A 14,959-nucleotide genomic window follows, 5' to 3' on the forward strand; every position below is an offset into this window, starting at 1 on the left:
GTAGGTTAGAAATTCTGGATAACGAAGTTAGGACTTAATAAGGTGTGTTTTGAGTGTTATTTACTAACTGGAATTTTTTATCGATTTTATGTTAATGTCAGTATTGCAGTTTCACGATTTCACCTTGAAATACTTGGTATCTTTTTTTTTAATTATTATTTTTCTAATGAAGTGAAGATATTGACCTTCGCTTAAAAAGAATAACTGACATTTCTGGCCTTCCTGGAGCAAAAAAAGAGTAAAAACCACGTGTGTGCAACTTCACAAGCCAAGGAAGTTAGAGAGAGTCCCCATTCATTCATTTATTTTTTTTTTAAATAGCGTTAAAACATATAGCAGTTGCTATTTTGGGTCTGCCTGACGTATGAATCAAGAATCCTTGGAGTGGGCAGACTCTTGGACTTCCTAGTGCTCCGTGCATATGTGTCTTCAAACCGCCACAAGTAGGCAGTTATATAAGTATTTATTTTATGTTAGTGTGCATTTTGACAGCCTAAATACAGACTGGGCAGATTCGGGCTCTTAAATCCCAGGCTCTGTTTTGCCCATGGTTGAATGATGAGACTGTATGTGCTTCAGTTAAGCGTAAATGTGAATTTATCCATTTCTAGAAGGCAAAATTCCTTGGGAGGTTTAAGAAACAGTTTTCCCTCTTTTGTAAGGACTCAAAAGAGGGAGAGGGAGGAGGAGGACTCTCTTTTTAAAGATATTAGATACCTGATACATGCCATTTCTATGTCCTGAAACCAATTCTTCAATTTTTCACCAATTAGGTTTCATACGGAATGACACACTTCTTTTAATTTAATTTTTTTTTTTTAATCAAAGCAATGAACTGTAACTTGAATGTTAACCTTGACATGCCTGTGTTCAGAAAATGACTCTGATGTCTCCGGATCTGCTCACAGAAATGAAGATTCTTTTCTGTTGGTACATTTCAGATAGAAAGGAACACCAAAAAAAGAAAAAATCACGTAAGGCTGAAGAACTTGAGAGAATGAAGACTTGAGACTAAAACCTAACAGCTGTTCCCAGTAATAAGACTCCAAAATGGGCTTGGACTGTGAGCTTATGACGTGCCTCATGAACAAAGAATTCAGATTTAACACACTGCCAAGTCCCACCCTTCAATAATGCCTTCATCTCCTGAAATGTCAACATTTCTTGAAAAAGCATCCGAGCTCCCTTAAAGTAATTTTGCTAGCTGATTCAAACTGTGCATTCAGGTATCTGAAGAGGAATAATTATTAATGAATTAAGCTTTTCACTCTTTGTTTGGGATTTTTCTTTTTTTAGCTTTGCTAGGGTGAGTGTTTTCATCAAACTACAAATCAAAAATGCCTTTCCATGCTCTGCGTGTTGCCTGAAGCAGACCCGGAAGATCAGGGTGACTGCTAATGAGACTAGAGAGGGGGATGTGAAGAAGTTTGAGGAGGGTGTCACAGAGGCAGCTGTTGCACCTTATGGACCTGCAGATGCCCTCAGTAGGCTTCAGTGTGAACAGGCTGCCGCAGCCCGAAGATTCCTTAAGGACATGGACAATGCGAACCGCTTTGGAGCATCCTTGAGATGGCAGAGCAGAGCTGTGAGGATGTAGCTGAGAGCTGGTGATATACTTTTGAATTGTATGTACTGTCAGGAGCCAGTAATTAGCTGGAAACAAATATTAATTCTCCTTTTCCCCCTTTGTTTAGAGGCAGTGAGGTCAATCCTAAAATTAACATTGTCGGCTACAAATGACAGGTTCAAATGACTTCTTTGTAGGACACTTTGAATCTTTGAATTTCCCTAGTGCTATCTCATTACAGCTTAAAAAATCAAGAAGCAAACAATAGACTTTGATGAAGTAACACTCTTAAACACTTATTGATACTTCAATATCCTGAAGCACGAACGGCCAAAGAGAAAATGTACTTTTTCCAAGCATTTCTCAACTGAAAGGATAGATAATAAATAGTGACAGTACATAAGCTTTAGCTCTATTAAGACCTACCATTTCCTATCTTGAAGAACACCAGTTATTAATTTCCAGACATAATCAAGTGATTTATATTCATGATTATCGTTCAAACTATCATGACACTTGTTCCTTCTACCTCAGACTCCTCCTCAGTTCCTGCTTTTTGTGCTCACTAGCTATAGAAATGAATAAGAGGTTTGGGGTTTTTTTTTAGAAGTCTCGTTATAGCATTTTTTTCTCAGATTTTCTCTCTTAAGAACTGAATCATCACAAGCTCCTGAGAAACAGGTACTGCAGTAAGTACAGTAAGACTTTCAGCACTTATTGCTGTATTTTAGAGATTCGCAACAAGTCATTTCCTCATTTGCACTAAGAGCTGCAAAATTTCTGCATGTTCAGTTGGAATTCTTATCTTTGCAATCACTGTCATGGCTTGTACTGATCTCTAACTTGACCTAATAAAAATTCATGTATCGCACTGGGATTCAATTTCAGACTATGTTCATTACTTCTGCCATATTTTGTTGGCTCAAAAGTGTTTTTTGAATTAGGATAAAGGCCCATGGTTTAGACACACAGAAACCTATTTATCTACAAACAATACATGTCTAATTGCATTTATTTTAGAAGAACAACACATACTTTGAAAATGAACTTCAAACATGTTCTGCTTTTCCATGACAAAGAAATTCTTCATTGACATTATTTCTGTATCTGGTGAGTAAAGAAAATCAAGATGTTTTGGCTGTTAGTTGCTATAAAATGAAAGCTGCTGTTGTCTGAGACAAAACTCGGGGTATCTGATGTTGAACTGTGAGGGTATTTGGGAAAACAAGACAACTTTGAATTAATTCATTCTCTCCAGAGTCTCTTTGGGGGAAAAGATGTTTCCAACGCATTTGTGAGGCTTTCCCAGTTCTTTGTCTTGCTTGGCCAGAATTGCTTTAACTTCAGTTTGATATCTGAAGGAAACTGCAGGACAGGTACTTTTTTAAAATTTATTTTTCGTGAGGAGTTTTCTTGCTCATTTTCTCCATACGACTGACCCACAGTTGTTTTTTTTCCTAAACAGAGGAATCTTCTGTGTCCTCTTCCGCAACATGTAACATGTTGCAAGGCTGAACAACAGTGTCCCTTACACACTCTGATTTGGAGCTGCGATGAAAATTTCCCAGGGAACTCTGGTAAAGCTTCTGTCTAGAAATTTCCATAAAAGAACTGCCTCACACTTTTTCAAAGCTCTCTTCTGAACACTGGTTATTGAAGCTTAAAAGAGGAAAAAGCTGCCTGTGGTGTGGAGGGCATTTACATTTTCACTGAAATCTTGGAAAAGTCCTGAAGAACTGGTTAAGGTGCGTGCTGAACCTTCTTCAGGTTGAATTTCACCTAACTCACTATAGCTTACATTGCTTGATGGTGTTCTGCAGAGGTCTGAGGACTTTTTTTCAGGTTTCCATTTACTCATGTGATAAAGAAAACAAGGTACAATCTATAAAAAAATGAGGTACAATCTATAAAAAATGAAGGGGAAGAGGTATCAACCTAAATTTTCCTTTGCTCCTGTTTAGCAGTGCCAGGGTAGTTTAATAATTCAATGCTGATCAAGCCAGAGAGAACATGCAATGACTTCAGCTGAAAGGCCAAGATACTCTTTTCAAATTAAGGAGTCCTAGTCTCCAACCTCGGCTTCAGCTCTGAGTATTTTATTCACTGTTTGTGTAAAAAGAGAAATAACTACCCAGTCTTCTCTCCAGATGAATATAAGTATGGGGAAAGTGTAGTTATAGTTCTGAGTTTCTAAAACCTGATCTTTTTCAGTGTGAAGAGAAGCTGTGCTCCTATTTTTCAAAGGTGTTTTGTTTTGTTTTTCAGTTGAGCACTGGAACAAGTCTTCTGTGATTTCAATGTCAAAGAGCAAGATTTTGGGGACAGGAGTAACATCCATGCAACCTGCTTGTTATTTGATAGTGGAATTTTATCGAGGGTTTCCCAGGAGCCCTCTAAGAGCCGTGCTGAATTTGGACTAGTTTTCTGCTTGTGTGCATCTGCCTCATTAGTTTGCCAACTTGTCCTGATATTCTTGGGAGCAAATTCATCACCAGAATAAACCGTCTTTCAGCAGCAGAGTTACAGCAGGAACAGACTGAGTCTCCTGCCAACAACCTGTTCAATTGTATCGCGTAGAATCTGACACTCTCACCAAAATGTTGATTTGACCCAATTATTTAACTTTTGTTGAACTACGATGCTTGTTTCATCTCAGTAAAAGTAAGTTATTACTCAACGCATACAGGTTCTGTAATGTTCAGATATATGCAGATATATTTAGATATAAACTGTAGTACAACTGTGACTGTATTGCCAGGGAGGGATTTGTGCATGGGCCCCTGTCCCTATACCTCTTCTGTTCTCCAAGTACAAAGCTCTATATGTCACTAATCAAACCATAATTCACTTAATATGACCTCAAGGTGACATATATGTTTTCTTGAGGCCCTGCAATATTCTGTTCACACCCGAGTAATGCAAATCTGTTCAAATCTGAACTATATAAGTCATTAGAGCAGAATCTTCTCACAGCTCTCATTGAAGCTCTCCCATCTTTCCTGGTTTTGTCTCAGGTTGTGTCTTGGTAAGACCATTATCCCACGTTCACACAGTGCCTTTCATCTAAAGACTTTGGAAACATTCACGGAACTAGTTTCATTACCATATGGAAAAGTCATGAAGCAAGGAGATAATGAGCCCGTGACGACTGGCAGCTGACCTGGGAGTGGAGCACAGACCTGTGGTTCTTTGCACCAGTTGGTCACTTGCAATTCAGTACACAAAAAGGTGATAAGGGCTGATATCTCCTTCTGAAGGAACAAGGGCTGTATCCAGTATTTAGAGAAGGTGGAGACCTCAGCTGGCAGCCGCCTTGTCATGAGCAGAAGGAAAATCAAAACAGTTTATTTTTCCCATTGAGGAATGAGTCTTTGAACATGTGGTTCCCCATTGCTGCCTCTAGAAACTGCTCAGCCTTCTTCCTTCCTTGAATACAACCATAGCTGCACTGAAGAGCTCCCAGTTTGCTGGACTGGGATTGCAGAGTGGTTTCAGCCATGTCAAAATCACACGTGGGGAGTACAGGAGTGTTCTCCTGTTGGATCTGTGGTAGGTGTCCTTCCATGGCAGTTAATGATTACGTTTCTGACTGAGCTGGTAATCTGCAAGCCACTTCTTGCACAAATTAAGAGCTCCAAACTGTAACTTAAAGTAAATGTTTGATACGGAAACAGTGAAAAAACCCAAATCTTGTGAAACCATAGAAATAGCATAAGGTATTTATTTTTCTTAACATGGTTGCTTAGCTGAAAACTCAATTATTAGCACAACTGTCTGAATGACTACAACCAGGGAGCTAACTATGACCAGCTAACAAGTTTTTCAAGTTGTATGTGATTTAATTAAGAAGGGATCTGTTAAAAAGTAAGAGATAAATGTCTCTTTTTAAATGACTACATTTTTAGCAGTACTTAATTTCCTAGTTTGTTTTCCTACATGATTCTCCACAGTCCAGACTATACTCCTGGGCTTCTAGTAATTCTGCTTACCAGCTGTCAGAAATGAATCAGCTCTTAATTCCTGGAAACCAAAGCAAGACACAGCAGAGACCACGCTGTTCCAGCTCTTGATTTAATAGAGGTCTTGGTTGTCTTTATGGTCTCCCAGTGTCCCCGACTGACAAACCTTTCCCACTCCTGCTTCTTGGAGTTCGATATCGCATCTTGACCTGAAAGCCCCATTGTTGATACCCTTTGTAGACTAATGAAAATATACACAGTGAGGAAACCTGCTGATTAACCCTCTTGTGAGACCTTTTTGTTCGGTGCTTTTACGGTCTCAAGTTGCATAGAAAATGTTCACCAGGTGATTGATAATATAAGTTTGTAGCATCGTGAATTCAGGAAAGCACTTAAGCAAATGGTTATATTAATGGCAGGGTGATTGCAGACAGGTTTAGCTGAAACACCATATGCTTTGCCAGACTGACTACTTCCCTGGAACAGTTAAATGAAGATATAAACCTTGGAAAACAGACATATATCAAACAAAATCCCCAGGCCTCCCAGACCATTGATAGCTTCATAATCCATGTGAAACCATTATTTCTCAACATGCCCTCATAAAGCAGTATATTAGCAATACTGAGAGGGATGCTAGAATTACATTTCCAGAGCTTACTTACACACATGCAGACATGCAATGGAGTGGACCGGGTGAGATAGCTAAATAACAGGCTGCATTTCAAAACCAGAGGCATTGAGAGCAGTGGCATTGATTTGTATAAAGATGGATGGTTGCAGGAGAGCCCCGGTGCTCTATATATATGATTGATTTTCTTTCTTTTAAGTGCTGACTAAGGAAGAGAGGACTATTCCCTTTGTGCTCCGAGAGGACACATCTCGTTCCTGCACTTCACAGTGGGAGGTGAGTTATTCAGAAAACTGAATAAGTTTGAGAACAGGTCAAAAATACAAGTGGCACTTCTGAGCCATTTCTACATTACTGAAAAATAACTTGTAAATACTTTGATAGTATGAATTGAAAGCTTTCCTTTGAAAAATAAAGGTTTAATGTTAAGATTCTACCTATCTGTCACGAGAAACAGACAAAACCCAGTTTTGTGTGAATGTTTCATATTAAGATTATGATTGAAGCTTCTTCCCTATAGTCTTTTCCATGTTAGTCTTTCATCTTTTTCTTCTGCTTTGATAGTTATTGTTAGCATCTCATGAAATCTGTTTGTATTCATGCTAAAGTTAATACTCTATAGCTCATTCCTAAGAAAGTTTTAGTGGTCATAAATGCAATTATCTCCTGAAACTATTTTAATAGCACATCTTCCTCATTCGAGAACAGTTAATGACTTCTTGTGAAGGTTCCCTGAAGGTTCTAGTAACAAAGATATGAAAAAAAAAAAAAAAAGAAAACTTTAGTCGTGCAGCTTGGATAAACTTACAGGAATTTTATTGCTGCTTTTCTCTCATTTGCAGAACCTGATGCGTCATATTGAACCAAAATATTATTAATTAACCAGCCATTCCTTGGCTGCAATAATCACAGTAACTATGTTTAGTCCAAAGAATTTCTGCAATCTGACTGTAATCATGTATGTACCTGCCCTTGGTAGATTGGTCAGCAAACAATGCAATGAACTGATAACAGCAAAGGATAAAGCATCGGTTTTGATGTTGAGCTTTGCAAGCAAGAGCAGCAGATGAAGGAGGCAGAGACACTCTAAGGTATGTTGTGTCTTCTATTGCATCCAGGTTTCTGGAGACCTTTACTGCTGAGTAGATATCACACAACAGAACTTACATTTATAAATTATAAAGCCTTATTTTCAAGGTCTCAGGTCTTGGAGGAGACCATAAGGAGGAAAGAACTGAAATGTAATGTTATAGCTGGAGGTGGAAGGGCTTGGTGACAAGAACTTAAGTAAAATTCTAGTTTTCAGAAAAATGAATATTACTTTTTAGGACTCCTAGTTGACACGTATTCAGGCAATGTTAAAGTAATTCAGGATAGGAACTGCTGGAATGTCATTTCTTCGTTGTAAAGAACAGGCCTTAAAGATATATTTTTTGATACGCAGTGGAGCTGCAGATTATAAATACAGTATTCCCTGGAGGACTAACGATAAATAGAATATTAAAAATGGCTACAAATTTTGGTATTAATGGAGAATATATGAATAGCACTATGCTATTTATAAATGTTTCTTTATTAATCACCGTAATGAAAAGCACTTAGTTATCTAAGCAGTAGCTTTACTCTGCTGAGGACTCTTGTTGGACCATTATTGCTTTAACTCTTCATTCATTCCCATGGCTGTGGGATCTCCATGAAAGGGGTGCAGGTGGGGTGATAGGATATACTATTAATAGAAAGAAATGGGAGGCAAGTATATACAATAGGCTTAAACCATTATTTCACAGAAATAAAAGCTTCCTCTAAGCTATTTTTCATTCCTTTGGATCATCACTAAAACATGTGAACATGTTTAGATATACCAGTGCAATGCACATGTATTCCTACAGTTTCTTGCCTTAATTAGAAAGAACGAATTTCTCTGTATTTAAGGCTGTTTCATAAGGTTAAATGTTCTTAACCAAATGTTAAATGCAGTAGCAGCTGCCAATGAGTATCGATCTGTGTGCTAGAGATTAGTTTTAATTAGTTTCGTTGCTGGTGTATAGTGCAACGTTAATGGTACGGTGGTGTTCTTTGCCTCTGCGGCCAGCACGTCTTGCTCCTCTGTGCCTCACAAAAAAGCAATACTGAGAAAAATACAAATTTTACACAGTAGTTTAAGGCACTGACTCCTCCTCCATACTCTCGCTCCTTTCGGTTGTGATTTCAGCAGCAACCAGTGTACCTCTTGTGGCTGTTTCTTCTGCTTTCACTGAACTGCAGCCCCAGTGAAATCCCATGCTGTGTTCTTCCACTTCACAAATAAGTAACTTACCCTGTAACCTATGTCTTGCCTTTCCCACGTGTCACGAGCATGCAATCACAGCACATTAGAGGTTTTTGCCAAGTATGTTTTTAACAAGTCATCATCCTCCTATATAAAACAGGATACAGCTTGTGTTTGTTCTGAAGAAGGAAGGAAAATTTGGAAAAAAAAAAAAAAAAAAGAGTTAAAAAAGAAAGTAATGGGATTTTATTTGTTTTCTGTTTCAGGAATTTCAGTAACATAAGAAACCCCATAGTTAATCTCAGGAGAAAATTGTGGGTTTTATGTAAAGTGGTTTGCAGGGAACAAAATACATTTCTCGGTGATTGCCCACTAGTGTAATAATGTAGTAATCTGCGCTGTGTGAATTACCCTGAATTGGAGATTTATTGCACATAGTCCTTTAAGAGTGTGTTATTCAAGCCCTGGGATTAAGGGACATGGTTTAAAACCTGAATGATTTATAAATTTTTCTAATTTATTAAATTAGTAATGTAATTTCTAGAGTTTTGAAAGCTGTTACTTCTGTTTTCCTTATACCAATGGGGTTTCTCTGGGTCTAGATGGGCAAGAGGAAGTTCAGTGGGCTGGAAGTCACCTTGATCGTCCTCTTCTGCCTGGTGGTCTGTGTAGCCTGTATCCTCATTGGGCTTTTGGCATCAGGACAATCCGGAGTCAAAACTACAGGTAAGTGCTTCCCATTGCTGCTGTAGGACCAGAGCAAAAACCCTCAGTGGGAGCTGCTCATCTCTGCTTGCTGAGACTGGGGTAGATGCCACCAAGCTTCAGGAACTAAGCATTGGCATAAATTCTGTCACTGTTTGATTCAGACTTTTCAAGAACATGGACATTCAACTGAAGGGAAAAAAAAAAAGAAAAAGCACTGTAAGCGTTGTTAAAGATTAAAAAAAGAAAACACAAAAAAAGCATTGTGAAGTACTGACTCTCAATGTTACAGTTATGTTCTTATCATTTCCTAAACGTGTATCATGTTCAGTTCTTCCTACAGATAACAGGAGTAAAGTCACCAGTCATGAACCTAATAAATAGAGTGACTCAGAATTTATTGTCATGGAAAAACTTTTATCCTTTCCTGCCAAGACTGGACTTGTTTTAAAAACACAGAACTGGGATGATTCCAAAAACTTTTAGTATAAAAAACACAGCACTGAAAAAAAGAAAAGGGATCAGGAAGACTATGTGGGAGCAGCCAAATTATGTGGAACATATATTAAAATAATAAAACCTTAGTATTGGTACATTAGAAACCACTTTTCTTATGGTGATGTGATACAGAACACTCTGCTTTACATACAGTTCCCTTTTGTGTGAGTAACCCCATTTACACATGGGGACTGAAGCAAAGATCTTGGAGGTGAATATGCCAGTAGAATAAAAATAGTTACTAATATACCACAAACACTTTGGTGTTTTAAGAAACTCCCCATAAAGGCTACTATCTGCATATTCTCTGCCTGTTTCCGTCACAAGGTGAGTACGAGTCTCCTTGGGCAGAAAGCACAAGCGCGTGTGCTGCAGATAATGCAAACAGACGAGTCTGTGCATTTGTGTGCATCTCAGCCTGAGACAAGATTTCTGCACTTCAGAGTTCTCATTCCAAACATAGACTGCTCCATCAGTGTTGAGAGAATCTGAAAACAACCGTTGGGTACCCTTTTGTCAGCTGAAGTTGCCAAGAAGTCACCTTAAATTCGGTCCGACAAACCTGAAATCTAGTGGAGCATCTTAATGGAGCTCTAAGGTGCTTTTACCAGATGCTGTAATTCAAGCTCCTATGGAGTAACAGTATTGCAGGGGATGGAGCACCTATGACAGCAGCATATGTACCATTTAAGACAAAGAAAAGTCCTTCCACTATTAATTTTGCATGTATTTTCATGAGAAGCAATGCATATCGAGCTACAGGACTTACTGAAAACTGGATTAACGTATACCTTAAGAAATTAAATTTTCAATGTCACCCATATTATCCTGCCTTTATCTGAAATAGTTGTGTACAATTTTTCAAAGGTAAAAATAAATCAAATTGGCAATAGTTTACACTCATTCGAATCTATAATTCTTAGAGTTTCAAGATGGTGAGAAATAGCCAGCAGAAGCAGTTACTGAGTTAAGAGGTAATCAAGTTCTTCCTGCATTTTTGAAATCCTGGTAATAATCCATTCCTTTTTGTCCCTAACAGAATTTTCGGCGAAATGTCCAAACATATTAATACAGGAGAGAATTGACTGCATCCCAGATCAAGTAGCAACAAAGGTCTGAAAACATTCTAGGAAAAATTACAGAACAGGCTTTATCCAATAAAGCCTCATGCTTGATTATAAATTGAATTTGTCTCTACTGTATAATTTGTTTTCTTAACTTTTTTTTAATCTATGGTTGCCTGAATGCTTTGCAGGGAAGTGTAGAACCCTTTCAGCCCATTGACAGAAGCTCTGGTTTTTGTAGCCACTGTAGCAATTTTCTGTCTAAGGTTGAAGATCACTGCCGAAGTTCTCCCCAGCAGTTTGGTTCGGAGATAGGCGGAAACAAAATTAGTCAGACATCAAGCAGTTAAAAACCAAACCAAAACAAAGCCACTCTTTAATTTTAACAGCTTTGCCTGAACAGTTTCTTTTTTGTCTGCTGGTCAAGTACTAGCATTTGTAATAGTTCAGAAAGAGCAGGTGAAGATGCACTTCACTCAGATGCACAAGACTTTTATAATACGAGACATATGGTCACAGTTTCCTTTCAGCACGAATTTGAATCTCAGTGTCTTTCTTTCTTGGTTGTGGTGTCTCTTATCTGGGAGAGCACAGAGTTTAGAAATTACCTTTTGGCTTAAGAATCTATGAGTTAAGACTCCCAATGAAAAGTATTACCTTAATTTTTCAGTTCTATCACATTCGGAACATTTTTGTAGATGTTGGTCTTGAAAGGCTGTTATTATTTTTTTTATTGTTAATATTTTTTATTTTCACTATGGATGTTCTCATTTTTTGAGGGAAGCTGGTGGATGCCTAGCATCTTTCTTTGGTTTGGGTGGGCAGCTTAGGAGGAAAAATAGTCAATATGTGTGATGTTTATGTCATTCACAGTGGTATAGAAATTTGTGCAGCAGCTGACTCAATCTCTGAGGAAATTCCCAGTCTAATTCCAGAAATGACAGTTGTTAAAGCCTCTGTCATGCCTTAGGGTTTTTTATCATATATATATTTCAATAAAGTCCTGTGGGTGAACAGGTTAGTAAAGACTCAAATCACAGCCTCTGCTCTTTTGCATCCCTCACCACCCCCAGGAGCAAGAACACCATGGTAGGAGCAGTCATACAGGTCACTTTAATCTTTAATTACTACCTCTGAATCAGTCACCCCAAATTAAGTGCTGCACTCATCATACAGTGAGGGAAATGGTTTTGCTCCGGTTGCAACTATAAGCCTCATTGTAAGTCTGCCCTTTCTTTTTACCATCACTGATTAGAAAGAATTAGAAATAATCAAGTTATAGACACTAGCAGAAAAGTAGATCCAGATGCAGATGTGAACACTGGGGTACCTGATGTGGAATTAGAGGTAAAAGAAATTATTCCTGAATCTGTTCTTTCCTTATTGAAGACCAGGCAGCAGATTTCACATGATTAGAGACAAATATCACCTTAAACCCATGCCCTGATAGAAGCTATTAGGTGCACGCCTGACACAAGCCAGAGTCCCACCCCAGTGTGTCCATTTGTTCCTGTATATATTTTCTCCTGGAAGCATTTTAGTTTTCCTTCTTCAGGTTATTCTAATACAGCAGCCAGCAGAGCTGTAAAACTACAGATACCTGCTTAGAATAACATGACTCTCCTGCAGTGGTTTTCAGAATAAACAGCAGCTGGGAAAATAATTATTTGCCTAAGCTCATATAGCAGGTTAGTTTCTGTCTTGACTCCTTTATTTACTGAAGTTGTCCTAGATGAAGCTAGAAAACGAGTGGGATTGCAGAAGATAGAAGTATTGAAAGCAATTAGATATTTATTACCCGATCACAAGATTGATGATGATGGACATGCTGAAAGAAAGTAGCTTATTTATTAGCTATTCACTGCTGTAAAAATGTGCCATGAAGCTTGATTAGATAAGAAGAATGCATCAGTCAAAAATGAACTATCACGAGCAGAGCTATTGCAGTCCATTATTGGACTGAAACCTCTGAAAACTTGAGGGGTGTATTGTTGGTTTGGGTTGGGTTTGTGTGGGTTTTTTTTTCTCAAAATATCCTGCTGGCAGAGGTTTGTTTGGGCGCACATAAGAGAAACATTGTAGTTCAGCACATAAACAAGTCTTTTAATCCTTGGTACTCAGTTCAGTGTCCAGAAGCCATCTCATATTGTACCCCAGCATAAACTGCTTCCTCATGTCCAGGATCATTTCTAATTAAGCTTTGACTTTCTCTTTGGTTTATTGGGTATTGGTATCTATTCTTTTGGGTTTAGAGTTCAGAGGCTCTGATCAGCTCACATTTTTATTTACACCAAAATATAGCTTTTATAAAAGTGTCTCCAATGTCTTTGGATGAACTCTGCTCCTTTCCCTGTGTTAAGTGTAACCGATCTTGTACTTCTGTATTTACCGCCTTATCCAGCGAGATCAATGTGCCCCAAAAAACACAGAGCTATAGCTTACAAATCCTCTAGAATAAGATCTAGCTAGAAGAGTATCACTGGACTGTAAAGTAACTGCTGAAAATAGTCAATAAGTATTCATGAGAAACGGCTGGGCAAAAATAAGAGCATGCTTATGAAGTTGGGAACGCAGATGCTTGAGCTACCAGGCTTTAGGAAAATGTGTTGTTTGAGCTATTCTGCATTTCATGGGATTCATGCATTTCGTGGGTCTAGGAAGGGATAAGAAGATGGAGGTAGCAGCTCTGTTCTTATGTATTTAGGATATTCCCCTATCTATGAAGGAAGTGAAGTAAGGGAACAAAGCTGGGATCTCTGCAGTCTTGGAGGGGATTGGTGCTTCTTCTCATTTACTCTGAAATAGTTTATAAAATGGGAAATAGGGAGTTTTCATGGTGGGAGCTGGGAAGGTGGAAAACGAGCGTGAGTTTTTGACAGCCTAAGAAAGTGCAGTGATTTGTGGATTGATGTGGGGGAAAAATAGTCACTGTATCTCTCCTGCAACCATGCTTTTTGCTTGGAAACTAATCAAAATGACAGCAGACATGTTTTCTGATGTGATGAGTCCATGACAGACAGACAAATATTTATTTATTTGATGAATCTGGGTTTTATCTTGGGTGGTTTTGCAGAGATTTCTGTGCTCTGTACAGCTGCTACTGAATAAATGTCCCAAGTCTTCCCATGCCACTGGGTCTGTGAGCTCCCTCTGTACCTTCCTCCAGCCCTTGCACGATTTCTGGGCTGGACTTGGTTTATCTTTGCTCTGTTCAGAGGCTGAGAAAAGCATTTGACCTGTACCGACCAGGTTGGGCTCTACAACCCTAAACCAAGTGCCACCCAGGACAGCAGCAATAGAGATTTTGGATCAACTCCACCTGTTCCAAGCTGCAGAATATTTTAAATAAGCATGGCATAAACACCAAAAACATTTGAGCACAGTCAGATGAAGGCAGAAACAGGTTCTCTTAGTGGGCAGGTGGAGGGAAAGGACTTAAGGATCTGCATGTTGGATTTGGATACCTGCGATCGCTTATGGATGCTGCTCTTTGCCCTCGGTGAAACTGCTTGTGTTACTGCTGCCCTTTGCCCTAAGTAACGAGTTGAGTTTTTAATGAGAGAAAAACGCGTGGAAACTAAGTGATGTATTACCCAAATCTTATCTTCAAACATTAAAACTCATGCAAACAGCACGTGGATAAGTTAATTCCTAACAGTAAAGCAAAGGTACTGTAGCTTATTGGACTACTGAAAGGTAGTGTAAAGGTTGGTGCCACTATGCTGAGATATATGCTTTAAATAATTTATTTGCTTGGGGTTTTTTTGGAAAAAAAAGTTGAGTTAATTTAAGGTTCTGCAGAAGTGATCTGAGCATTTCTGATACTGGAAAATGACATTAAAATGTAGATATTATACATGATGATCAATTGTGCATATGTAGAAGTTTAACACTCAGATGGTTACCAGATATTAAACCAATGGTAGCTTTTACCACCTCTCCAGTGTATGACTTTTGGTCAGACTATACTGCATCTGTTACAGCTTAAATCTTTCAATAATTCTTTTTAAATGTTAATTTTACCTGCACATCTTGCAGTTATAAGAAAGAATGATTGTCTAACATGCAGATTTCTACTCTGAATCCAGAAAAAAATCCTTTCTATTTAATATATTCTGGGCCATTGAATTCACCTGATAGATTTTCAGATCAGGAGTTCATCTAATCGCAGATATTATTAAGATTTCTGGTGTTTGGGGTAAAATCCACCCTACGTGCATTTTAATGGTTTTAGCATAGAGGATTTATTTGTGTAAAATCAGCTCA

At 38.4% G+C, this 14,959-nt stretch overlaps 1 protein-coding gene across 1 annotated transcript in view; it reads left to right on the plus strand.

The window, feature by feature from the left end:
* The first annotated feature begins 9,028 nt into the window (after positions 1-9,028).
* The window catches only part of LOC135991327 (maltase-glucoamylase-like), a 65,631-nt gene continuing 59,700 nt past the window's right edge, over positions 9,029-14,959 (plus strand). The window contains exons 1-2 of the mRNA XM_065639838.1: positions 9,029-9,152; positions 10,669-10,742. Coding sequence (XP_065495910.1) covers positions 9,029-9,152; positions 10,669-10,742 — 198 coding nt within the window. The remainder of the gene's footprint in view (positions 9,153-10,668; positions 10,743-14,959) is intronic.

Source organism: Caloenas nicobarica, chromosome 8, assembly GCF_036013445.1.
Source record: "Caloenas nicobarica isolate bCalNic1 chromosome 8, bCalNic1.hap1, whole genome shotgun sequence".
Lineage (NCBI taxonomy): Eukaryota > Metazoa > Chordata > Aves > Columbiformes > Columbidae > Caloenas > Caloenas nicobarica.